Source organism: Neoarius graeffei, chromosome 25 (genome assembly GCF_027579695.1).
Source record: "Neoarius graeffei isolate fNeoGra1 chromosome 25, fNeoGra1.pri, whole genome shotgun sequence".
Taxonomy (NCBI): domain Eukaryota; kingdom Metazoa; phylum Chordata; class Actinopteri; order Siluriformes; family Ariidae; genus Neoarius; species Neoarius graeffei.
The window spans coordinates 35372875-35399605 of record NC_083593.1 but is presented as its reverse complement, the minus strand read 5'-3'; the positions used below and the strand labels follow the sequence as shown (position 1 = coordinate 35399605).

The following is a 26731-nucleotide window of genomic DNA, read 5'->3' as shown; positions in this document are numbered from 1 at the left end:
ATGAACTTTTCCAGACCTTTTGCGAGGAAAAAGTTGGTCATCTGAGCTTTTGAAACGCGCCTGAATAATTTATCAATCGACTCCTAGATTTCTGGCCCGTCAAATCGTACAACCGCCAAGTTCAGAGAGGAGGCGGGGTTAACTCGTGAATATTAATGATTCCGGAAGAACTCTGACCAATAGGAAGGGCGTATGGGTGGTATTCTAATGAGCAATTGACAGCTGTAGAAGAATCCCATCCAGTCCAGGCGTAGCTGGAGCAGAGATGGAGAAGAGAGCTGGAGTTTTGGGAAGAGGGGGATTATTGTTGTGCAGCCTCAAGCTGCAGGGTTTGATCATGGACACCAGGGTTGAGTGTTAACGCGGTTCTCAGGGCAATAGGAACATCTGCATGCAGAGTTCAGACTAGTTGTTGTTGTTGTTTATTTAAAAGAAAGCGCCCCAGGGGTTTAAGGAAGGATGCACCGCGCCTTTTCGTTTGCGATGGAACGGAGCCGGTATAAGGAGAGGCTGGAGGCGACTCTGGCGGGGTTGTGTGAGCTGGAGATGCTGAAGCAGAGGCAGGAGAGTCTCGTCCTCAGTGCACTCAGACTCGGAGACTCAACCCCGGGCTGCGCGCGCGCGGCCTGGCCACTAATCCCCCACTGCTTCCCAAGTTCCTCAAACCTGGAGCAGGAGCAGCCAGGAGCAGCAGAACAGCAGGTAAAAGTGATCCAGTTCACACAAACTGCACACTCATTTAAAGGCAAAGTGTTAGCTGGTCTAATTTCATATCCTGGATCTGAATTAGTAGAAATGTATAAATATTTGCACCTAATCTTTGGCTACACTCAGCACCTTTCCCTCTTCTGCTTGTTTATGGATGGAAAGTGGCTTCTTGAGAGTTCTTTTCATGCGTAATGGTTGGGGCTTTCTAAAGCAATTCTTTAACTTTTTTTTTTTAAGCACCTTTTTAAAAGTTTTCCCCAGACATAAGCAAACTGAAGAACCCTTTAGGAACCAAGCAACTACAGGAATGTTACCTTTTTAAAGAAGAAGAAAAAAGTGTGGGGGGGGGCTTTTTTTATCTAAGAACGTTCAAACATTACATTATTAGGTCAAATTTAACTTATGGCTGTGGAATTAATAACATCAATTCTGAATAACTAAATAATACAGACTAAAGACGTGACTCAGTTAAGAAAATGAATCAAATCAACATAGTTGCTTCCTTACAAGCCTAGGAAGTTGTCCCTGAGGCTCTGGTCAGCTCTCAAAACCATGGAATGTCATTTTTATGGAAGAACTTGGACCGTGGGTGACCAAATGATGACCGTCGGGATGTGCCGCAAACCCACACACTGACACTTTACTCTTGGATCCTAACAATGCTGTCCACAAGTAAATAATAACAATGTCCTGGGTGCTGATGTATAGCTTTTTGTTTAAGTGAGCAATCCTGGTGGAGCAGTTTTCAGATGTGGGATCTTGTGACTCTTGGTGGTTAGCAATTATTTCTGAAGCTAAATATAATTTGCAGCAAATTTTTTTTTTTTTTTGATTATTGCTTTGAAGCAGAGAAAAATACAAATATATAGGTGATATTTGGGAAGTGTAATAGAACTGGATGCTTCAAACTGCAGGCCTCTGCTACATCTACTACAGATCTCCATGTCCTTTCCGTTCCTGTAGATTTGTTATCTGTTTTGCAGAGCATCTACAGAGGCCTAATCTCATTGTTTGAGTATGTGACAGGCCGTGGTGGAAAGAAGTGGGGGGTCTGTGTACGAGCAGCAAGACACCGTGTGTGTGTGGGGTGGGGCTAGAATGATATCAAGGCTATTCTAGATATGCAGTAGGCCTGCTATTCAACAAACACACCCCAACCCACCAGACCAGATTATTCCTGGCATCACGGTGCTGACAGCAATCTGACAGCAGGCGACAGCTGGGAAAGCACCGTTCATACTGTCCACAATCTGTGTGTGTGCGCGCGTGCATGTATGTGCGTGCATTGTACCTCATTGAGCAACTGCAGCAGTGTGTCATGTGCACTTTATCAGTATTCACTCTCACGTCCGGCTGCACAGAGGTGTCTGAGTGCAGGGTGGAGATTATATGTGCACGTGCCGTTGTGTTCTGATCGACTGCTCATGAAAAATGTATTAGATTGTGGAGGGTTTAAACCGGCTCCTTGAGGTTCAGTCAGCTTCTCCTGGGTGCAGACCTTTTTTTTTTTTTTTTTTTAGTTTTTCATTTAAGTGAACAATTTTCAGATGTGGGATCTTGTGACTGTGTGGCTGGCAATTATTTCCTGAGCTAAATATCATTTACGGTCAATGTTTCTCCTTGCTTTGGAGCAGAGAGCTGCTTTTAGAGCTTATTTTTAGTATAAACCCTTTTGTCTTGAGGCTGCTTCTCTAACTTTTCTCCCTGGCTAAACTCATTTCGCGGGCTCTAGAGGGTGGTGTATGGGGCCTAGGAGGAGAACTGTGTTGTAGCTGTTGGCTTACTGCTCTAATTATCACAATCGGCCTCCCTGCCAGCTTTGCACTGAAGGAGCAGGAGAGCAATTGAAAAGTGAGAAGCGATTGAGCTGTGAGACAATAATAGCAACGTTCAATCCGTTGTTGCTTGCGTGTGGACATCTTCCGCTCGGTCCTTCTTTGCGTCCGGTTCCGCTCTTCCATGCTATTCCTATGTTGTGTGATGACATCATTTCATTAAGCTAACAGGCTTTGGGTGATTTGCTGTGTGGCCAGGGGGATGGGTGTGTACTGTAGGTATGGGGGTGTAGCGCTCTAGTGTAAGGTTACAGACATGGTGCAGATTCTCTTCCAGCCAGCTCTCTTCCATGGATGAGTGGTGTAGATTAGTCAAATGGAGTCTGTCTTTGGGTGTGTAGGAGTGAAGCAGACTTTGAAATTGGGAATGAGATCCATGCGGCTTTGCACGCAGAGATGGGATTTGCTCATTACATCATCTTCTTGGACATTTCACACAATAATGGTGTTGTTAAACTTCAGATATTCATGCTGCAGCAAAAAAAAAAGTGTTATTTTGGCACATGTTCATTTATCTGTTTACACACACTGTATTTCAGAGCAGGGAATCTCCTGAGAATATCTTTATTCCTTGATTTTGGCTAAACTGCTAGACGGCCAACAGCACCATACATGGGTGCAGCTCTATTCAGGAATGTGCGAGTGAAGATAAAGAACCTTTATTGTCGTCGCTGTATTCTTTGTATTTCTGTGAAATGACATCATTGCGAGAGAATCATGGGTAGAGCAGACCACAGAGCCTTTATGTTCAGAATTCCAGCTTGGTTATTTCCTGCCGCGCTAACGGAGCAGATGTGCCACCTTGCCATTGTGCCTGGTGAAGAATCATAAAGACTGCTTGTCACCAATTATGGCTTTTCATTAAAAAAAAAAATTGGTTAAAGGCTATTTTTAGTCCCTGGTAGCTACAAATATGGACTGTACACACAATCAGTTGCTGTGCACTCCAAGAATTCTTGGTTCTAGACCCCTTTATTGAAATGCATGATGTTTTTGACATGACAAAACCTTGCCGGTGTGAATTGGGTGACAAAAATCTCTCCTAATCAAGGTACCAGCATTTTTAGTGGCGAAGTAGGTGCTGACCGACCGGCGCGGTATAGGAACAGCAGAGCAGTGTGGATTGGCTGAGTGTGTAATGGGGGGATGGGGGGTGGTTCTGCAGAGAAACAAATGATCATTGAGGCAGTGGCCTCACAGGAGCCCCTCAACCACAGAGCATAAGCCAACACTTGCATTAGCACATTTAGATGAGTGCATAGCAACAGCTCTTATTTCGGCTGTGAACGGAGAGGGGAAAAAAACACTTTTTTTATAAAAGACATTTCATATTTAATACATCACTGAACCTATGGTATGCGGGTAAGTGTTTTAGCAGACTGAGGGCAAAATCATCTGCATGGGATTGCTTTTACAGCCCTGCACAGCATGGTATGCTAATTTAGGCAAACACTTCAAGCTACAGTATGTTGAAACTGCAGCTGTACGCTTCAATATGCACATAATGCCATTGCTCATATTTTAAGTGTTTGAACTGACCAATAGACATAAAGCTGATGGCTTAAGAAGCTCCTAACTCTTCTATACGTCATCATTTAGCATAACTTTTAATGGGACTCTTTTTAGCCTGATGAAATGCACAGGGAGCATAATAATAATAGGGCGGCACGGTGGTGTAGTGGTTAGCGCTGTCACCTCGCAGCAAGAAGGTCTGGGTTCGAGCCCCGTGGCCGGTGAGGGCCTTTCTGTGTGGAGTTTGCATGTTCTCCCCGTGTCCGCGTGGGTTTCCTCCGGGTGCTCCGGTTTCCCCCACAGTCCAAAGACATGCAGGTTAGGTTAACTGGTGACTCTAAATTGACCGTAGGTGTGAATGTGAGTGTGAATGGTTGTCTGTGTCTATGTGTCAGCCCTGTGATGACCTGGCGACTTGTCCAAGGTGTACCCCGCCTTTCGCCCGTAGTCAGCTGGGATAGGCTCCAGCTTGCCTGTGACCCTGTAGAAGGATAAAGCGGCTAGAGATAATGAGAGATAATAGGGCGGCACGGTGGTGTAGTGGTTAGCGCTGTCGCCTCACAGCAAGAAGGTCCGGGTTCGAGCCCCGTGGCCGGCGAGGGTCTTTCTGTGTGGAGTTTGCATGTTCTCCCCGTGTCCGCGTGGGTTTCCTCCGGGTGCTCCGGTTTCCCCCACAGTCCAAAGACATGCAGGTTAGGTTAACTGGTGACTCTAAATTGACCGTAGGTGTGAATGTGAGTATGAATGGTTGTCTGTGTCAGCCCTGTGATGACCTGGCGACTTGTCCAGGGTGTACCCCGCCTTTCGCCCGTAGTCAGCTGGGATAGGCTCCAACTTGCCTGCGACCATGTAGAAGGATAAAGCGGCTAGAGATAATGAGATGAGAGATGAGAATAATAATAATAATAATATGTTACAAATGAGCCTGACATCTTTTTGTCCAAGCTCAGTCAGTCAACTATCCATGAGTGTCTGAACCATTTTCGCTGTGCACTGAAAATTTCCTCTGGGCCACATGCGCACTCACTCCTACGTGTCATTTTACACTTAAGCGTTGTTAATACAAGGAATCAGGGTGTGTGGGTGAGGGTGTAGCTGTTAGCAGCGCTACACATGCAAAAAAAAAAAAAAAAAGCAATAGGTCTGGAATATTAAATCGGGCCTTTCTTTGAATTATTTTTTAATTTTCACACCATCCCTGAAATTTTTTTTTTCTCCGTATGACCCATTGTGTCATTTACACTCAGATATTTAGAAAAGGTAACAAATGAACTCATTTTGGAAGATGAGACTGAGACTCAATCTCCTATTCCATTCTTTCGTAAATGGAACATTGTTTTCCTTTCATTCCCAGACGTCTTGTAGTGTATGACTGAGTGCATTGATGGGACGCTGATTCATCCTGTCTTTCTCACTCATCTGGGAATCTTAAATCCTACGCACTCAGGATGCAACACACAGGCACCAGTGGTCTTCAAAGTAATGGAAAAAGTGGCATCAGACATCAGACTGTATACAGACTTCACTGATTATACGCAGTCTGTTTAGTCCCTCCGTTCATTTTGTTAATAATCAGCCTCATTTCTGATTTCTGTGGAATGTCCTGCTGAGCTTTTAGTTTTTAGCCTCACTTAATGAAGTACAGTGACTGGAAATCTATCTATCTATACTACTAAAGGAAGGCTGTCTGGCTCTGTCTGTTCACCTGTGCAAATCGACACGGATGGACGAGCGTACTCATACTTTTGCATGTGGATTGGTGACACCCCAAAGGGGCCCAAGGCAACATTTTCGATTTTCCAAAACATGGGATTAGTGCTAATCCAACACACTATTAATTTCCCATAGGCTACATGGTCACGCTAACACACCACGTGCATCCTCAACAGGGAATGCCCTCTCCGGCTTGTCTGAGAGTTTCGATTGTACGGGACCTCGAGTCGCAATCAGTGCTCCTCGCCGGAGACTTCCACTAGAGCCGAGTCTATGTCACTGGCAAGCGATTTGCATCATTTTGACAGAACACATTGAAAACATATATCATGTGTCCACTCAACTCTCCACTGGGCCTTTCAGAGGAAATCAGGTTCACAGGCAATAACTACTAGTATTGATTAACGTAGCGATGTGTCCGTGATTTGTTAAATAGATTGTGTTAGCTTGATAATTTTCTTTGTCTTTTATAGGAGGATATTCGAATATTATGTTTATTGGTAATGCTTTAACTCAGGACAGTGTTCATAGGGCTACATAATGACTAAGTTATCCCTTAATGATACCAGACGTAAACCGACAGAAACATTAGCTATTTGAACAGGCATCAGTTGTCCTCGGACATGTTAGGAGTTTGTGTAATGACACGTACAGAGCTGACTAGCATCATGACCTCTGACCGTGTAGCCCTGTGTTCTGGTATGTCACAAAATCTCATCTCATTATCTCTAGCTGCTTTATCCTGTTCTACAGGGTCACAGGCAAGCTGGAGCCTGTCCCAGCTGACTACGGGTGAAAGGCGGGGTACACCCTGGACAAGTCGCCAGGTCATCACAGGGCTGACACATAGACACAGACAACCATTCACACCTACGGTCAATTTAGAGTCACCAGTTAACCTAACCTCTTTGGGCTGTGGGGGAAACCGGAGCACCCGGAGGAAACCCACGTGGACACGGGGAGAACATGCAAACTCCACACAGAAAGGCCCTCGCCGGCCACGGGGCTCGAACCCGGACCTTCTTGCTGTGAGGCGACAGCGCTAACCACTACACCACCGTGCCGCCCCATGTCACAAAATAGTGATGAAAATTTAAAAGTGTCTCCTGAACTCAGCCCATGGTGAAAACATTGAAACATACCTCCTGAAGGGACAGGGTGAAATAATATGGCTGTAAAAACTCTTACTGTTATTTTTAATATCCACAGAAATATTGGTCAGGGGAGTGTGGAGTGCTCTCGGGGGCCGTACAAGGCAATCGGTTCAAGTGTGAGTTACGCCCTAAATGGAGGTGTGGAGCTGAAGCTCACGTTTGATGTAACAAATTTCCCATTGGAGTTCAAACTTTTCCTGGCCATTTTTCTCATCTTCATGTGTCGAGGTTTGGTAAGCCCATGTTGGTTGGCAGTAGCTTCAGATTCTTGTTCTTGTCTGACAGGAGTGGAACCCTGATGTGGTCTTCTGCTGTTGTAGCCCATCTGCTTCAAGGTTTGACATGTTGTGCATTCTGAGATGCTTTAATGCTTGTCACGGTTGTAAAAAGTGATTTATCCGAGTTATCATAGCCTTCCTGCCTGCATGAACAATTCTGGCTCTTCTCCTCTGATTTCTTTCAACAAGGTGTTTCTGACATTAGAGCCATTGCCCACTGGATATTTTTTGCATTTTGTTCTTTGTAAACAGAGACTGTTGTGTAAGAAAGTCCCAGGAGATTAGCAGTTTCTGAAATATTCAGCACAAATCCATCTAGCACCAACACCACCACCACAAAGTTTCTGAATCATGTTTTCCCCTCATTGTTATGCTTGCCGTGGATGTTAACTGAAGCCACTGATTTGTATCTTCATGTTTTTTCATTGCACTGCCGCCAATTGACTTACTCTTTTTTGTAATGTTAAAAAAATACAATAATGTCATGTTGGAGTTGTCTATTCTTTATTTTTTCCTAAAGTAAAGTGTGTTGTTACTACGAGGTGCAATTTTTAAAAAGTTCAGAGCCTGTTCCTGTTGCAAACGAACGGAGCACAGCACGGACATGCACATTCGTTAGTCATTTTAATGACAACGTGCATGTGTGCACATTTGTAATTTTACAGAGCGCGCAAACGTCAAATTCTGCATCAAACTCGGGGAGAGCAGCAATGGAGACCCTTGAAATGCGTCAACAAGCCTACGGCAAGGAAGCAATGAGCCGGGTGAGGTGTTTTGAGTGGCATTCGCACTTCAAAGCTGGTAGAAGTCAGGGTGATCCTGATGTACACTGTTAGAAATAGGGGTACAGTACAGCAGGAGTCCATTTCTGTCCCTCAAGGTACAATCTATACTAATGTACCCCCTAGGGCTCATTATTGGACCTCAAGGTAACTGTGTACCTTTTTGGCCCTAAAAAGGTACATATATGTTCCCAAACAGTACATAAATGGTACACAAGTACCTTTAGAGGGTCCTGCCCCAGTGACGGGCCATTGTATCCCTAAAGGTACAATAATGTACTTTTTATTTTCTGTGTCCAATGCGCTTAATTTCTTGGACATTTTCAGGGGTTGTGCTCAAGGATATCTACTGCCGATTTCTGGAGTTTGACACAGAATTTGATGTTTGCTCAAACTCGGGGAAAGCAGCAATGGAGACCCTTGAAATGTGTCAACAAGCCTACGGCAAGGAAGCAATGAGCCGGGTGAGGTGTTTTGAGTGGCATCCGCACTTCAAAGCTGGTAGAAGTCAGGGTGATCCTGATGTACACTGTTAGAAATAGGGGTACAGTACAGCAGGAGTCCATTTCTGTCCCTCAAGGTACAATCTATACTAATGTACCTCCTAGGGCTCATTTATTGGACCTCAAGGTAATTGTGTACCTTTTTGGCCCTAAAAAGGTACATACATGTTCCCAAGCAGTACATAAATGGTACACAAGTACCTTTAGAGGGTCCTGCCCCAGTGACGGGCCATTGTATCCCTAAAGGTACAATAACGTACTTTTTATTTTCTGTGTCCAATGCGCTTAATTTCTTGGACATTTTCAGGGGTTGTGCTCAAGGATATCTACTGCCGATTTCTGGAGTTTGACACAGAATTTGATGTTTGCTCTCTGCTCAAGTTTGAGATCCCTAGTAAAATCACAAATGCACATTTGCACATTGTCTCACAATCGTGTGTAACACAGATCGCGATGTTGACCGTGAGATGTCATACATCATACTGGCTCAAAGTTACGGCTCACTCCTGCTGCATGTGCACGTGACCTTGCTGCGCTCTGTTGATTTAGCAATAGGATATTATCATTAAAACTTATGACACTGTCAGGACACTGAGTTTGGATTTGATGTTTGGTATCACATCATGTGACGGACATGCCAAAAATGGTCTAAGACACAAATATAGTCAGATGCCATTATATTTTAGCGTAAATTGGCCCTGTTAGTGTCCCAACCCAATTATGTCAACAAAAACTCATCAGAATTGACAAAAACTGTTGGATGCCTGTCAGAATAAGCCTTTAATAGAATTTTCTTTGTTGGTTGTCATGAAAGGCTTATGTAGGCTTCAAATAGCCTTTTACGTGTACTATTGATTTTTTTTTTTAAACCCGTTTTACACAGTCATGTCTGACTAGAGAGATGGGAAAATACAGTACATCACTGTCTATTGTATTACATAATAAAAACAATCCAAATGCATCAAGCTCCAAGTCTGCAGTTTGTATGCAATTGTATGAAAAGATTAAAAAACAACACAGAAGTAGATTATTAGTGCCACTTCAGACACTAATGTTAGCATTCTGATGGATGTTTGCGGAAGTTAGAGAATTTTGAACAATTATTTAACACTTGTTGTTCCAAAAATGCCAAGCCCTTAAACCCCATCAGTGGCTCCAGATATCTTTAGTATTCATTTCACTGCAATTACTAAATAATTCACAGTGGCTGCAGAATAACAAGCTTAAATAAGAATAACTGAATAATAATCTGGGACTTGACGGCATTGACCTGCTGTTATATCTTCCTCTTGTGTGTTGGCTAGAACTTAACATAGCTACAGTATTATAGCAGCTTTGCCTGCAGTCTGTGCACAAGATACTGAAAACGATGCTTGTTAAGAAGAGATCAGTTGAAACCCCTTGAACACTTTTTAAACAGCCAATAAATACAGGCATGAATGTTTTTTTTCAGCATGCTAGATTGAAGCGAGTTAACAACACGTTACTACGTCTCTATTCCCGCCCTGATGAGTCAGCCAAGCGTTTGGAAGCTGCTGCACTGTTCATGAAACTTTCACAAACTTAAGGTTCTGCCTGTAATGTGTGTTTAGTATTAGCAGAAAATGTTTAAATGTAGAGCAACACCATGTGACTGACTTGTTTAAAATGCATAAATTTTATTTTATTTTTTTGGGTGTGTAGGGTTTGATGGCAGTTCTTCAGCAGCAGGTAGGAGAACTGAGAGTGGATACAGAGACAGTGGATCACCTCACAAACACCGGAGATAGTGGACCAAGTTCAGGTACACCTCGACTCACTGATCTGATCTGTACCTCAAATACATAAATGTGTGTCTCACTGTTCCCCTAAATGCATTCCTTCCATAGAAGAGAGATTTTTTTTCTACCAATCTGCTTGAATTGATTAAATTTAAATCAAATTGAAACAACTTTACAGAAATACAGGTGTAGATTTATCAGTAAAAAGCAAGCCAGAGGTGCCAGTGACGGGGGATAAAAACCTCCGAAACCTTGAGACCATGCACTTGAATGTGGGCAAAAACTTACCAGCTGCCTAAAGGACACCTAAAGCTTGAATTATCTGTATACGACATCAAGCCCATGGCTCAGGCAGAGCTTAAAGTCCTGACTGGAGTAACATGGAGCATATGAGAACACCAGCATTAGTTTGCAACATGTTCTCAGTATTCATTTAGTGAAGCTGCCCCTGGGATCCTTTGAACCATGGTAATATCTTCCATAGAAAAAAAATGTGAGTAATAGTTTATCAGCTTGCTTGAGATTCTCCCGAACAAAAAAAGAACCATTTTGCTATGCCTTTTAATACAACCCCATTTCCAAAATAGTTAGGATGCTGTGTAAACTCTAAATAAAAACAGAATGTGAAGATTTGCAAATCATGGAAACCCTAGATTTCATTGAAAATGGTACAAAGACAACATATCAAATGTTGAAACCAGGAAAATTTATTGGTTTTCAAAATATATAATTTTGAATTTAGTGCCAGCAACATGTTTCAAAAACGTTGGGACAGGGCAACAAAAGACTGGAAAATTTTGTATAATGCTATTTTAAAAAAAAAATGCCTGGTGGAACATCTCGCAACGAATTAGGTTAAATAACATGATTGAGAGAGACTGTGTGGGCAAACAGTGCAACAATTTAAGAATAACATTTCTCTGTGTGGCGGCACGGTGGTGTAGTGGTTAGCGCTGTCGCCTCACAGCAAGAAGGTCCTGGGTTCGAGCCCCGGGGCCGGCGAGGGCCTTTCTGTGTGGAGTTTGCATGTTCTCCCCGTGTCCGCGTGGGTTTCCTCCGGGTGCTCCGGTTTCCCCCACAGTCCAAAGACATGCAGGTTAGGTTAACTGGTGACTCTAAATTGACCGTAGGTGTGAATGTGAGTGTGAATGGTTGTCTGTGTCTGTGTCAGCCCTGTGATGACCTGGCGACTTGTCCAGGGTGTACCCCGCCTTTCGCCCATAGTCAGCTGGGATAGGCTCCAGCTTGCCTGCGACCCTGTAGAAGGATAAAGCGGCTAGAGATAATGAGATGAGATGAGATTTCTCTGTGTAAAATTGCAAAGAATTTAGGGATCACATCATCTATGGTACATATTATAAGATTCAGAGAATCCGGAGGAATCTCTGTATGCGAGAGACAAGGCCGAAAACCAACATTGTATGCCTGTGATCTTCAGGCCCTGAGATGACATTACATTAAAAAAACGACATGATTCTGCAGTAAAAATTGCTGCATGGGTTCAGAAACACTTCTGAAAACTATCGTTTGTGAACACGGTTCATCACTGTATCCATAAATGCAAGTTAAATCCACACATAAACAATATCCAGAAACACTGCCACCATCTCTGGGTTTGAGCTCCTTTACGATGGACTGAGGTGAAGTGGAAAACTGTCCTGTGGTCTGACGAATTGAAATTCAAAATTATTTTTAGAAGTCATTGACACTGCGTCCTCCGGGCTAAAGAGGAGAGGGACCATCTGGCTTGTCATCAGTGCACAGTTCAAAAGTCAGCATCTGTGATTGTATGGGTGCATTAGTGCACATAGCTTGCACATCTGGGAGGGCATCATTAATGCTGAATGATATCTACAGGTTTTGGAACAACACAAGCTGCCATCCAGATGACGTCTTTTTCAGGGAAGGCCTTGCTTATTTCAGGAAGACAACCCCAAACTGCTTTCTGCATGTATTACACAGCATGACTCTGCAGTAAGAGTCTGGGTGCTAAACTGGCCTGCCTGCAGTCCAGACCTGTCTCCCATTGAAAAGATTTGCTATTGAGCATCTGAAACAATATAGAAGACAAGAATGTGACAATATTTTGTTTTCCAAACTACAGCAGTTGATCATCTCAGTTCCCAAAAGTTTAGTGTGTTGTTAAAAGAAGTGATGATGCAACACAGTGGTAAACATGCCCCTGTCGCAACTTTTTTTGAAATATGTTGGTGGCATCAAATTCAAAATGAGCGTATATTATATTCAATGAAATATAGGGTCTCCATGATTTGCAAGTAAATCTCCTTCTGTTTTTATTTACACTGCCCAGCCACACACACAAAAGTTGGCCACACTATTTTGTTGGACTGCCTTTAGCTTTGATTAGTGTGCATTCACTGTGGCATTGTTTGTTTTAGCAAACTTGTACAATGTCACAACACTTATTTCCATCCAGAGTTGCATTAAATTTTTGCTGAGATCTTGTCTTGAGACTCGAACCACTCCTATAAAGTCTTCTCCAGCACTTCCCAAATATATTCAATGGGGTTAAGGTCAGGACTCTGTGATGTTTATTCATGAATGAAAACGATTCCTCATGATCCCTGAACCACTCTTTCACAATTTGAGCCCTAATTTTATGCCATCAGGGCTGTCGGGGAAGAACAAATGCATTGATAGGATAAATTGGTCATTCAGTATATTCAGCTCGTCAGCTGACTTAATTTTATTGCCACATAACTTTGAGTCTCGACCTAACCAGCTGAAGCAACTGCAGATCACAACACTGTCACCAGAGGCTTGTAGAGTGTCCATTATGCATGATGGGTGCATCGCATCATGCGCTTCATTGCTCTGAAACAGAGTAAATCTGGATACATCAGACCACATGACCTTTTTCCACTGCTCCAGAGTCCAATATTTATGCTCCCTAGCAAATTGAAGCCTTTTCTTCCACACAGCTGTTTAGTCCCAGTCCTGTAAGTTCTCATGATATTGTACATGTGGAAATGCTCTTACTTTCACTATTAAACATAGCCGGGAATTCTACTGTTTATTTTTTAATGATACAATTTCACCAAGTGTTTTAAATGAACTCCCGTCAGTCAGTCAAGATTTTTTTTTTTTTTCCAACCACATTTCTTCCACAAAGTTGACAAGTCACCACTATCCTTCCAGGTTTTAATAATGCACTGGACAGTTCTTAACCCAATTCCAAGTTCAGCAATCTTCTGAGATGTTTTCTTTTGTTTGATGCAGGCCTAATAATCTGACCCTTCTGTAACACGGTAACATCTTTTCTAAAACCACAGGATACATATTCCAACATAGCTGCTAAAGAAATGAGAAGCTACTCACTGCATCAGTTAGGGTTAAAAGAAATGTTGTCAGCTGAAACATTAATCGTTACAGTACTTATCCGCCCTGGTGAAAATCTTTCAAGGATCTGCAAAGTTCTTTGTGAGGGTCTTTTGAGGATCCTGTTGAGGATCTCAGCAAAGATCCTCAAAAGATCTTCAAGGATCTTTTAACTTCTTGCCAAGATCTTCAAGGATCTACAGGAATTTACAAAGTGTTTTTCAAGCTCTTCAAGGATCTTTAGAATTCTTGTCAGGATCTTTTTAAGATTCTTGACAAGATCTACAAGAATCTTAAACAAAAACCACATTCAATTCCAAACAAAACAATTCTTTTTTGATGCCATCATAACATATATACTGACACGAACAGTAGAAGTCAATTGATTTGACCAAGAGATCCTTTCAAGATCTTTTGAAACCTTGAAAATCATGAAAGATTCTTTCAAAAATCCTTTTAAGATGTTGGCTATTGGGGCGGCACGGTGGTGTAGTGGTTAGCGCTGTCGCCTCACAGCAAGAAGGTCCGGGTTTGAGCCCCGTGGCCGGCGAGGGCCTTTCTGTGCGGAGTTTGCATGTTCTCCCCGTGTCCGCGTGGGTTTCCTCCAGGTGCTCCGGTTTCCCCCACAGTCCAAAGACATGCAGGTTAGGTTAACTGGTGACTCTAAATTGACCATAGGTTTGAATGCGAGTGTGAATGGTTGTCTATGTGTCAGCCCTGTGATGACCTGGCGACTTGTCCAGGGTGTACCCCGCCTCTCACCCGTAGTCAGCTGGGATAGGCTCCAGCTTGCCTGTGACCCTGTAGAACAGGATAAAGCGGCTAGAGATGATATGAGATGTTGGCTATTCAGGATTCCTTGGTATATTCTTATGAATCATAATTATGTAAATTTCAATCTATTTCCATCCTTGCCAATTCCGCTGAATTGGGATCATTTAAAAAATATAAAGATCCTCATTAGATCCTTGAGGATCTTAAAGGATCCTTACAAGATCCTGATTAAATCCTTGAGGATTCCAGTTAAGATCTTTATAAGATCCTGAAAAGGGTCCTTTTAAGATCTTTGAAGGATCCTTGTTAAATCTTTTGGCCCTTTTCCACTACCCTTTTTCAGCTCACTTCAGCCCGACACGGCTCGCGTTTCGACTACCTCAGAGCAGCACGACTCAGCTCGCTTCAGCCTTACTCAGCACCCAAAACTCGCACGGTTTTGGAGTGGGGCTGAAGCGAGCCAAACCGAGCCGAGTGGGACTAGGGGCGTGAGGAGACACTCCCCTGTGCACTGATTGGTGAGGAGGAGTGTCCTCACATGCCCACACACGCCCCGCGAGCACGCTGGGATCTGTAAACACCGTAAACCCGGAAGAAGAAGAATTACGAGAATTTCTGAAGCCTTATGCGCCTCGCCTCATCTATACGCTCTTGCCAGTATCTGTTGGCGTTGTCAGTGACAACAAGCCACAGCACCAAGACCAGCAACACTAATGACTCCATGTCCTCCATGTTTATTGTTTACTATCCGGGTCGTGAGACTACCGCTTAAAAGGTCACTGATGTCACTGTTTGCGCCACCTAACGACATCACGTGACGTCCACCCACTTTCGCTAACTCCACCCAATGTGTCCACCCACTTCCAGCCAGCACGGTTCAGCACGGTTGTAGTCGAAATGCAACCCCAACAGCCCCACTCAGCTTGACTCAGCCCAACTCAGCCGCGTTGGTAGTGGAAAAGCGGCATTTGAGGATCTTGGAGGAACTTTTGCAAGGATCTTGTGAAGATTTTGACAAAGATCCTTAAGAGGTCTTAAGATCCTTAGAAGGATCCTTCTAATAGCTTTGAAAGATCCTTGAGGATCTTAAAAGATCTTTGCGGGGATCATTATGAGGACCTTTGTAGGATCCTTAAAAGATCGTTGTCAAATCCTTGAGGATCTTTACAAATGATTTTTGCATATGAAGATCTTTTGAAGATCTTTCTAAGATCCTTTAAGGATCCTGGGAAGATCCTTATATTTAAGGATCTTCGGTAGGTCTTTGACCATCCTCGTGGATCCTTAAAGATCCTGTGAGGTTTTTCCACCAGGGCAGTCAATGGCTCTTAAGAGTTCGCTTATTTAAATCCAAATGGTGACGTTAATTAATTTATTTTTTTGGCCAGGCACTGTATATTTTGCACAGCATCACAACTTTTTTTGGAAACAGGGTTATATGAAACGCTATGATTTTACTACTGTATGTTCTGATAACTTATCATTTCACTGTGCTATGTCCTACTAGTAGGCGTTCCACGATTATTCGGTTAATAAATTTAGTCGCCTATGCGGGGAGGGGGAAAAAAAAAACCAGTCAGACAGACAGTGAGGAGCTGTAGGTATGTAGATGGTAAACAGACTAAATGTACTTTTGTTAGTTTGAAAGTATTTCTGACAAGATAAAGCCAGTTCTAAAGTTAACTGCACAAGACGGAGATGGGAAATCTGTTTTTTGTTTTTTCTTTGTTGTCATAGATCTTTAATGGATTGTGAACACTGAACACTTGACTTGTCATGACTTTGGATGAAATCGAGGGAGCTGTGCTTCTTCACAACCAAAGGAATTCATCTCATCTCATTATCTCTAGCCGCTTTATCCTTCTACAGGGTCGCAGGCAAGCTGGAGCCTATCCCAGCTGACTACGGGCGAAAGGCGGGGTACACCCTGGACAAGTCGCCAGGTCATCACAGGGCTGACACATAGACACAGACAACCATTCACACTCACATTCACACCTACGGTCAATTTAGAGTCACCAGTTAACCTAACCTGCATGTCTTTGGACTGTGGGGGAAACCGGAGCACCCGGAGGAAACCCACGCGGACACGGGGAGAACATGCAAACTCCGCACAGAAAGGCCCTCGCCGGCCACGGGGCTCGAACCCAGGACCTTCTTGCTGTGAGGCGACAGCGCTAACCACTACACCACTGTGCCGCCCCAAAGGAATTCATCCCACAGTTATTTTTATTGTCCTTTGAAACAAAAATTGGATAAAAATCCTTATACTGTGTCCGAGTGAATGTCATTGTGAACAGCGTTGTGCGAAAGAACATTTTCGGAGCTGTGGGTTGCGCATCACTCTCCAATCCCACTCAACTAGTTTAGAGTCGGATCACATGCCGGGTCAAAAAGACCAATCCAGACTCGTTTTCAGAAGCTACTGAGGCAGGACTTGAACATAGAGGAAAAACCTCTATACTTAACATCCTCCATCTATTGTTAAACTGCAAGGAGTTTCTGCAGAGTGCTACAAAAAAAAAAACCCGAGTTTCCTTCTTTTACTTTGTTTGCAGTGAAGCACTGAAAAAAAAAAAGCACGGAGTTAATTTGTAGCCTCTATATGCTTCTTAATTGAATTACAGTTTGAAAAGTTATTTAATACACAAAACAGTGTAAGAATAGTGATGTCCTGAAACAGTTTTTGCTTTTATTATGGAAAATCCTTCGTTTTTTTTTTTTAAATTATTGTCCGATTAGTAAAAATCAGTCCTGCAACCCCTCTATGCCAAATCTCATCTCATCTCATTATCTCTAGCTGCTTTATCCTGTTCTACAGGGTCGCAGGCAAGCTGGAGCCTATCCCAGCTGACTACAGGCGAAAGGCGGGGTACACCCTGGACAAGTCGCCAGGTCATCACAGGGCTGACACATAGGTGGGGTTTACATTAGACCGTATCAGCGGATCATCAGATTAACGTTTTTAAAACGATTAGCATGCACACAGCAACGCCAATACACGATTCGCGTGCACACAGCAACGCCAATACACGGATACGCTCGGCTCCGCAGGCATCCTGCGCTCCAAATCACTCCGCCCTGAACAGCGAGTGCCCTCTGGAGGGTGCGCACTCCGGCCCTGCGCAGCTCACAGAGCGCGCAAGTGAAGCGCACGAGCAGTGATTCGGGACTGAGCCGCTGTGTGTGTGATCCCAGTGCATATCAGGCATGCACGTCACTTACCACTTGCAAGTGGAAGGATGGCAAGCCTAAAGACAATCATAACTACACAATGGGCAGTATTTGCATCAGTATTTGCAGTATTTTCATACTTTTATACTCTTTAATGAAAGGTGATACAAGGCGGAAGTCCGCGCCGTTTTTCAGCAGTCGCGTCACATGACCAACGCCAGCGAATCAGGAAGGTGGATGTCACAGTGACGTTGTCCAATGACGACGCCAGCTAGAGCTCAGCACAGCGTATCCGCGTATTCTCAATGTTTACACAGCACCGGACCAGACACGATCTGGATTGAATACGTGGACCCTGGCGGATTCCCGTTTCCCGGCGTTTCCAGGTGTTTTAATGTAAACGGACAGTGCATCCGCGAAGAAAACGAGACAGATACGGTCTAATGTAAACTTGGCCATAGACACAGACAACCATTCACACTCACATTCACGCCTACGGTCAATTTAGAGTCACCAGTTAACCTAACCTGCATGTCTTTGGACTGTGGGGGAAACCGGAGCACCCGGAGGAAACCCACGCGGACACGGGGAGAACATGCAAACTCCACACAGAAAGGCCCTCGCCGGCCACGGGGCTCGAACCCGGACCTTCTTGCTGTGAGGCGACAGCACTAACCACTACACCACTGCGCCGCCCATATGCCAAATGTACTTTGTAAATATTAAATCAAGATGATGAACATTTTGTCTTAGGGTTATATATTGCATGCCAGCTATAGTTGTTATTCCCTTGATCATAAGATTACCAGTTTTAATGTGGTTCCTATTATAGTAGTAATAGCAAAACTGTGAGAGGTATACCATAATAACCATTGCTTGCAAACATTTGTTTAATTTGCATAAGGGATGAGCCTTTAAAAAAAATGATAGTGATCATTTTAGTTCTACTGAAAAAAAAAAGAATTCTTCTACAAATTGTTTTTGCTTTTTTAATTTTATATACTGTAACCATCCTGTTCTGTTTAAAGTTAGCCTGTGGCTCTGCTATATAAAACGCATTCTCTCTCAATGTTTGTATTCGTACTGTTCACACTGCAGCGATTTTTCTTCTGCACATATATCATGCTTGTATCAAACTCAGACTTCTCAGAGATTTATACATCAGTTAGTCTGACTCGGTTTGTGTATTTGGCCAGGTTTCTGTGAGCAGAGAGAGAGTCGGCCTCATCTGGACTCGGGTGACCTCTCTTCCCGGACCACATTCCCAATCCAGTCACCTAGTTCCAATGAGAGACTTAAATCTGCTGGTAAGTAACTCTCCTCCAAAGCTCCTCCTCCTTCACTTTCTCATTTAGGTCTCATTTAGAAATCCCCAAAATGTCTCAAGGTAAGCTCTTTAACTGAGTTTCTGCTTGCTGCAGAACTGACCCCCTTTTTTTTTTTTTTAATTTCACATTAACCTCACTGCAGTTAAGGGGTTAACCTGGTAACTTCATCTAATTACATCAGTCAAAAGTCCTGCAGTCAGGAACAGACCTCCTGTTCAGTCATGAGATTTGCTGTGCACTGAGACCTCACTGTGTATATGCAGACCCAGGACACACACAGAAAGGCAGTCTGTGTGCACGCACTTTGCACTCACAACTCCTAGTTTATGGGTTTGCTTTGTCATATGTTAAATTTTTTTGCATTATCTCCCAAATTAGTCACAGCCAACTGCAGCAGTAGGTTTGTCCTCCGTTTCATGTCCCACATATCCATGACTTAATTGACCCCAGTCGTTTCCTCACAACCAGCACACGCCATTAAACCTGAATGTGACCTGTAGAATGCGCTACCTATGGTGCCCTCCACAATTATTGGCACCCCTTGTAAAGATGAGTAAAAAGGGGTTAGAAAAATCCACTTTTGGTGAAGGAGCTTCATCTCGCACTGAGAAAAATGAGAAAAATCCAAGCTTTAATAGAGATTTACTCAGAGAAAAAACAGTCCCTCATTAGGAAATAATTTATTTTCAACAAAAACACGTGCCATTATTATTGGAAGTTACAGTGAACACAATGTAACTGAAACATGTTTCCCATTTCAGTTGTACATGTTTGAGTTGATTGGAGTGTGGAGGAACTTTCCAGCTGTAATCCATGACTTCCTGATTAACTGGGAAACAAATATGAGGTGACACAGAGGCCAAATTCCCTTAGTCATCCATCAACATGGGAAAGATAAAAGAACACGCACACTGCAAAAAATATCTTGGCAAGTGAAAATGTCTTGAAAATAGTTGAACTGATCTAGCATTTCCTATTCGAAGAATACAAGACACCAATTTTGAGATTATTAAACCTAGTTCTAGATTGCAACCAACTTATTCTAAGATGTCTTATCAAGTACAAATATTTGTCCATGCAGCAAGATAATTACTTAATACTAGTGAAATTTTCTTCTCAAATTCAGTTTTCAATTTTTTGCAGTGTAAGCCAAATGAGGGAGAAGTATGTTAACATTCATAAGTCAGGGAATGGTTATAAAAATGGCTACTTGCTTGAAAATGCCCATTTCTACTGTTGGGGCAATAATAAAGTGGATGCCGACTGGGGCGGCACGGTGGTGTAGTGGTTAGCACTGTCGCCTCACAGCAAGAAGGTCCTGGGGTTTGAGCCCAGCGGCTGGCGAGGGCCTTTCTGTGCGGAGTTTGCATGTTGTCCGCGTGGGTTTCCTCCGGGTGCTCCGGTTTCCCCCACAGTCCAAAGACATGCGGGTTAGGTTAACTGGTGACTCTAAATTGACCGTAGGTGTGAATGTGAGTGTGAATGGTTGTCTGTGTTAGCCCTGCGATGACCTGGCAACTTGTCCAGGGTGCACCCACTCCAGCTTGCCTGCAACCCTGTAGGACAGGATAAGCGGCTACAGATAATGGATGGATGGATGGATGGATGGATGGACGGACACTGACTGGAACTGTTACAAACTTTCCTGGAAAAGGACTCAAGTTTTGTCCCCACGTACAGTGAGGAGGATTTAAAAAAATTGCCCCACATACAGTAAGAGAGGCAAAAAGATCCCCAAGGATCACTGTTGGTGTTTTGCAAGAAAAAGTAAAATCTTTTTCAAGTCTTCAGATCCACCACCATACTAACAGATTATTTGGTTAACTGCAAACATAAGCACCTGAAGTTTGTGAAACTGTGTTCTGTGGACTGAAGAAACAAAAATGGAGCTTTTTTGGCAATAAACACTCGAAGGTGGGTTTGGTATAAAAAGAAGGATGGCTATAATGAAAAGAACCCGATCCCAACTGTAAAGCATAGTGGAGGTTCTGTGATATTTTTTGGAGCTGTTTTTCCTCCAAAGGCCCTGGAAACCTTGTTAGGGTACATGGCATCATGGGCTCCATGAAATAACAGAACATTTTAAGTCAAAATCTGGCTGCTTCTGCCAGGAAACTAGGTCATCATTTGGATTTTCCAGCAGGACAATGATCTGAAGCATCTGTCCAAATCAACACAAAAAAAAAATGGTTCACTGAGCACAGAATCAAGCTTCTGCCATGGCCATCTCAGTCCCCTGACCTGAACCCCACTGAAAACCTGTGGAGTGCAGGGGCTTCAAAGTTTGGGAGAATAGCAGGGTACAAATAATTTACAGCAGGGTGCAAAATGGTAAAATGTCTGCCAGCGGCAGACATAATGCACACAAAGCGTGCAGGGATGGATGGATGGATGGATGGATGGATGGATGGATGGATGGATGGAAGTACGACTTTTTCATGGGGCGGGATGGTTTGGAACAGGCCATCTAAAATTGGGATAACATTTACCCGGGACGGGTATTTGAGGCGGGTCGTCTAGCTTAAGCTTGATTAGCGTTGTTACGCACGCCAGTGTTTCCCACAGAAATTTTGGAGACTATGGGGGCCAGCCATGGGGGAGGCGCCGGGGTTGTTTAAAATTGAGTGATATGTTAAATATTAAGTTATTACTGAAAAACTATTGATTAAAAAACAGACACTGAGAAATGGTCCTATAAACAACTTTACCAATATAAAAGATTACCAGGACTACAAAAATGCAGAATAGGCTTTACTTATCCAAATGCTCCTGTTGGTTCAAAAGTTAAAGTGCATAGAACCTCACAGCACAACATGAAGTTACCTTAAAATATAATATAAATGCCTCAGCTTTCATGTAAGAAAAAAAAAAAACTATTAATACTAGTACTGTGTGCAGGCAGTCTCTCCTGAAGACTAAATTAAACAATTATAAACTAATAAAATAAATGGCTCAGGCTTCATAGAAGAAAAAAAAAAACAATTTGAACAGAATCTCACAGTATGATGCTGAAGCTGCCTAAACAATGGAAAATAAAATACCATTTTGGCAAAAACGTTGGCATCCATTAATTTCTTGTATTAAGTAAAAAAATGTTGCCAGATACTGCTGACGTTTTCCAGCCCAAAATATGTTCAAAACCCGCCAAAATGCACTTAAAACCGCCCAAATAAGGCTGGAAACCACCCAATCTGGCAACACGGGCGGCAGTAATGGCTGCACTCGTGTCGAGGATGTAAACACAGTTGACGCGGCAATGGACATACATGACATAGTGGATGTAATTTACGTTCACAACTTTTTTTGCTGTCAGAAATATTTAATATTAATTTTTGTGACTCGACTGACAATAGCCGGCGGCATAACAAGCCATAGCCGGCGATTTGCCGCCGGTGACCGGCTACTTTTGAGACCGCTGGGAGTGAGCTGAAGAGGAGAGAGCACAAGAGAGTGCCAGGGACCTTGGATGATCTGGAGAGATTGTATAAAGAGGAATGGTCTCTGATGCCCTGCTCTGTCTCTCCAACTTTATAAAATGTTATAGAAGACTCTGTGCTGTTTTACTGGCAAAGGGAAGTTATACAAAGTATTCAATGGAGGGGTGTCAATAATAGTGGGATGTGTTTTTTTTTTTTTTTTTTTTTTAAATAATTATTTATTGATGAGGGATTTGTTTTTTTCTCTGAATAAATTTTTCAATTAAATTTTGGACTCCCCCCCCCCCCCCCCCCCTTATTTTTATTTTATTTATTTATTTTTTAAACTGATCTTTACAAGGGGTGCCAGTAATTGTGGATGGCACTGTAAATCCTAAAGTACTTTCCTTTGCTTATCTATAGTACACAGATACAATATGTTTTATATTTTGGTATGACTTGGAAATTTGCCACCACTGACAGGATTGTGGGAAGATAGTTATTAGTAAATGCACATACATATACTAATAAAAACAAATACTTATGTGCTCTGAAACACAAATAGCTTGCACAATGTGTCAGTTGCAAAAAAAATTACGAACATGTACATGTTTACTAACTTTACACGCATGTAGTATATATATTTGTAGGAGTGAATATATTTTAGGAAGAAGTTTAATAGGGCTCTTATTTTCTAGCATAGTCTGAAATGGTTATACATTAGATAAACCACATAAACAGTCACATAGTATTCTACATCCAAACATATGCAGTAGCCCATGTCATGTTTATGCCTCAGACAGGCTAGCACTCAATCTTAGCAGTACAATAATATTTCACTCACACCAAAACCACACTAACGCCCTCTGCCTCTACAAACCACACTGGGGTTCATTCTTGCCCCCAGATATTTTTCATCTGAAATCCATTGTTTGAGAGAGTTGTACTGGCTTAATGCTTACTGGATTAATACCTGAACCACAAACACCTCATCGGTCAAAAGACACCGAACTTGGTGCTTTTCTGCAAGTAGGCTATAATGTCCACAGGCACTGTCAAGTAATCAGAACAATACATATGCTACACTGAAATTTATGACTCTTCAGATATGGCTATAATAATAAATAAAACCTATTGACCATCCATCCAACTATTTTCTGTATCACTTAACTATTTTCTGTATCACTTAACTGTCTGGGTTATGGGTGAGCTGGAGCCAATCCCAGCTGATTTCGTGCAAAAGGCAGGGCACACCCTGAGCAGGTCACCAATCTATCGCAGGGCTGAGTAAGAGTGTGAACATACATTCACACCTATGGGTAATTTAGATTGCCCAGTTGACCTAAACTGCATGTCTTTGGACTGTGGGAGGAAACTGAAGTGCCCGGTGGAAACCCATGCAGGGACTAGAACATGCAAATGCCACGCAGAAAGGCCCCAGTCAGCCATGAGGTTTGAAACCAGAACCTTCTTGCTGTGAGGTGATGTAATCACTGCACCACTGTGCCCCCCCCCCAGTTTTCTAAAATGAACGCTGGTTCCACCTATGCAAAAATGAGAACACTGAGTAAAAAAAAAAGCATGCTAAGCAACAAGATGAGAACAAAAAATGAAACAAAAAAAGACAATACAATTATATTGTATTGGATAAAAAAAATTAAATGCTAATTTGAGCGATTGTTTTAAAAATAATGTGCTGAGTTTATCTGAAGTAAAATTGAAGTAAATTATTGGTTTAGAATGCCCCTGGATTAGACTTTTGGTTGTCCTTGGACTAGACTTTCTTTGGACCAAATCCCAAATGTCTTCAGATTCCTCAGATTTCCCCCCCCAAAAAAAAAAAAAAAAAATCTGTTTTCATGTCTGTTAATTTCATATGGCTGACAGCTTGCTTTCTGGTTTTCCTCTAACTTGGGCTCTCTTTATAGGAGATACATTTGTGACCAGTCGTGATGGATTGCAGAACTGTGGGGGATCTGCAGGACGATCTCTGGTTCCACGCTTGCTCCCAGTCCCCCAGCCACCTCTGATGGGTCTGTCAAAGAAAAGTGGAGAGGGGGAGCGCTGGCTTTGGCCAGAAAGTAATGGAGCAGGAGATGATGAGCCCACTGCTGAGGACTACCATCAGACTCAGCATGTTGAGACCTACATCCTGGGTCTGATCCAGCGTCGTCTTCTGGCCACAAGGCAGTGCAAACCCCGGACCAACATGAGCCCTGAGGCCAGAGGAGTGATGAGGCAAAGTAGTCTTTGCCGCAAGGAACCTGTCTTCATTCCTGATCACTGCAAGGTCTCTTCAAGCCCTGAGAGACCAACATGGCCCTCATACAGCCTGGAAGAGGAGCAGCTTGGGAGCTTTTCCCCTGGAGAACAGCTCCCTGCTCACTATCCAAGGCTTGAGGAGCAACACCCTACTCATTTTTCAAGACCTGAAGAGCAACACCCTACACATTATCCCAGGCCTGAGGAAAAGCTGTCTACACAATACCCCCGGCCTGTGCTGTCAGGAGTTCACTCCACATCTCTGGATTTCCCCTCTGGAGATTTGGACCCCAGCAGTAGTGAAGCCGACTCTCCCCAGCACTACCAGCTTCCACACTCGCCCTCTTCAGAAGAGCAATTAGTCAATGCACAGTACATCCCAGCACAACCATGCCAGGCACCAATGAGAGCCAAAACATCTCGTGCCCATGCTGGCCCCAAAGCTGGCCGTGGTGGTGGCGCTTACTCCCCTGAAAGACCACAGCCCAAGCCACGGGCCATGCCCAAGAAATGTCGCTTTAGTGAAGAAAGGACAGCTGTTAAGAAACCTGGACGAAAAGCCTGTCGATCTCAATCAGAAAACAGCCTGCTGGGCCAGAAGGGTGTGCCTGAGCGAAAGTACAGCACAGTGGAGCGGGACACAGGCCGCGTTAACCAGTCCAAATCACGACGCCAGCAAGGTAGCTTTGGTCACCGTCGCTGGCGCTCTACACTAGAGCTCAGCCAGGACGAAGCAGAGCCCACACCAGAGCGAGAGGTCAGACGCACTCGTAGGTCTCGACCTGCTGCACCATCCTACGTCTACAACCAGACTCCTCAGCACCATCATCCACACCACTTCCCTCACCTTCACTCAGACTACCCAATGCACACCTCAGTATGCCGTCCAGAGGGGGGCTACAAGCACTCAGGCCCTGGAGAATGGGAATCCAGTCTGAGTGAAGGGGAGTCCCCTGGATCCAGTTCCATGTCCAGTGATTCTGATGAGAGTGGAGGACTGGTGTGGCCTCAGCAACTTGCCCCACCATTGGCTCCTCCTTCACCCCCCACTCCTTCTGGGGCACCGCTGCAGTCCAAAGCCTTGGTAAAGATCAAAGCTTCACATGCTCTCAAGAAGAAGATCCTTCGCTTTAAAACTGGTTCCCTCAAAGTCATGACCACAGTTTGAGCTACTGGGCTAAGCATCTTTGGAGGTTTTTTCTCTTCACTGTTTTGGGATATCCTGAGACAGAACAGAAAAGTCTGAACTTGAGCTACCTGCCTCAGATTATGGTGAATCTGAGCCTAAAACCACAATGTACTGTACATATCTGTGTATGTGATTTAAAGGTGCTTGTATTTATGATTTTACTCTGTAAATAAAAAAATTTACATGTCTTTTGGTGTTTTTGTGGTTTAAGAGACAACAGTATGAATACACAAAAGAACTCCAGCATACAATCAAACATTCATTTGGTGTAGAATATAGTTACAGTATTACATTAGTTTCAGTTACAGTAATCCACATTAAAGCACAAGAAGAGAAATATATTTAGCTGCTCCACACTGAGAAATAAAGGAAGGATCAGTGATCTGTGACAAGAAAAAGAGAAACTTTTACTAGTCTGCCTGGCCCAGGCAAATGAAGACAAAGGAAATATGCCAAGCATAATACAGACAACTCACAGGAAGTTAAACAGGATCGTGTTCAGCACAGTTGCACTCCTGCAATAGGAAAGGGGAAACAAACCCTGGAGTAGATGAAACTGTGTGCACTATTAATGCCATTTATGTCTGCAGCATTCCACAATAATTTATGCTTAACCTGGGAAGTGATTTGTTTATTTGAAAGGCACAGTGATGTGGGTGTTCCATCATGGCCAGTGTGAGGAAGTTCACTGCTGCAACTTCACACACAGACCACCCAAGTTTAGGTCTTTAGGGTCTAGGCAAAGGGGTGGATGTTCTCAAGTCCGGTTTGGCAAGCTACCAACGTAGGTGCAACTTTCAAGCCAAAAACACTTGCACACAAACACTATTGAGATAATTATCTTCAGCTGCACTATAATTAATCTCAGAATTTTGAGACACTTCCTCCGCTTGGGGCATGTTATGTAAGGGTTGTATAGCATCAAGAGATCTTGCAAATGGTGCTTACAATTGAGATTGCTGTAGTACCCAAGTAGAAAATGGAGGGTCCACCAGACTAGGGGA

At 43.3% G+C, this 26731-nt stretch overlaps 1 protein-coding gene across 1 annotated transcript; it reads left to right on the top strand.

Annotated features, from left to right (window-relative positions):
• The first annotated feature begins 255 nt into the window (after nt 1–255).
• dact3a (dishevelled-binding antagonist of beta-catenin 3a) lies at nt 256–25866 on the top strand. Its single transcript, XM_060909327.1, has 4 exons — nt 256–702; nt 10169–10268; nt 18729–18839; nt 24205–25866. The coding sequence occupies exons 1-4, from the start codon at nt 460–462 to the stop codon at nt 25704–25706; spliced, it is 1956 nt and encodes a 651-aa protein (XP_060765310.1). The 5' UTR covers nt 256–459; the 3' UTR covers nt 25707–25866.
• The last annotated feature ends 865 nt before the right edge of the window (nt 25867–26731 follow it).

Coding starts and splice junctions, on each gene's coding strand:
- dact3a (XM_060909327.1), top strand. CDS start 460: ATGCACCGCGCCTTTTCGTTTGCGATGGAACGGAGCCGGTATAAGGAG. Junction 703..10,168: donor CAGGAGCAGCAGAACAGCAG/GTAAAAGTGATC, acceptor TTGGGTGTGTAG/GGTTTGATGGCAGTTCTTCA. Junction 10,269..18,728: donor AGATAGTGGACCAAGTTCAG/GTACACCTCGAC, acceptor GTATTTGGCCAG/GTTTCTGTGAGCAGAGAGAG.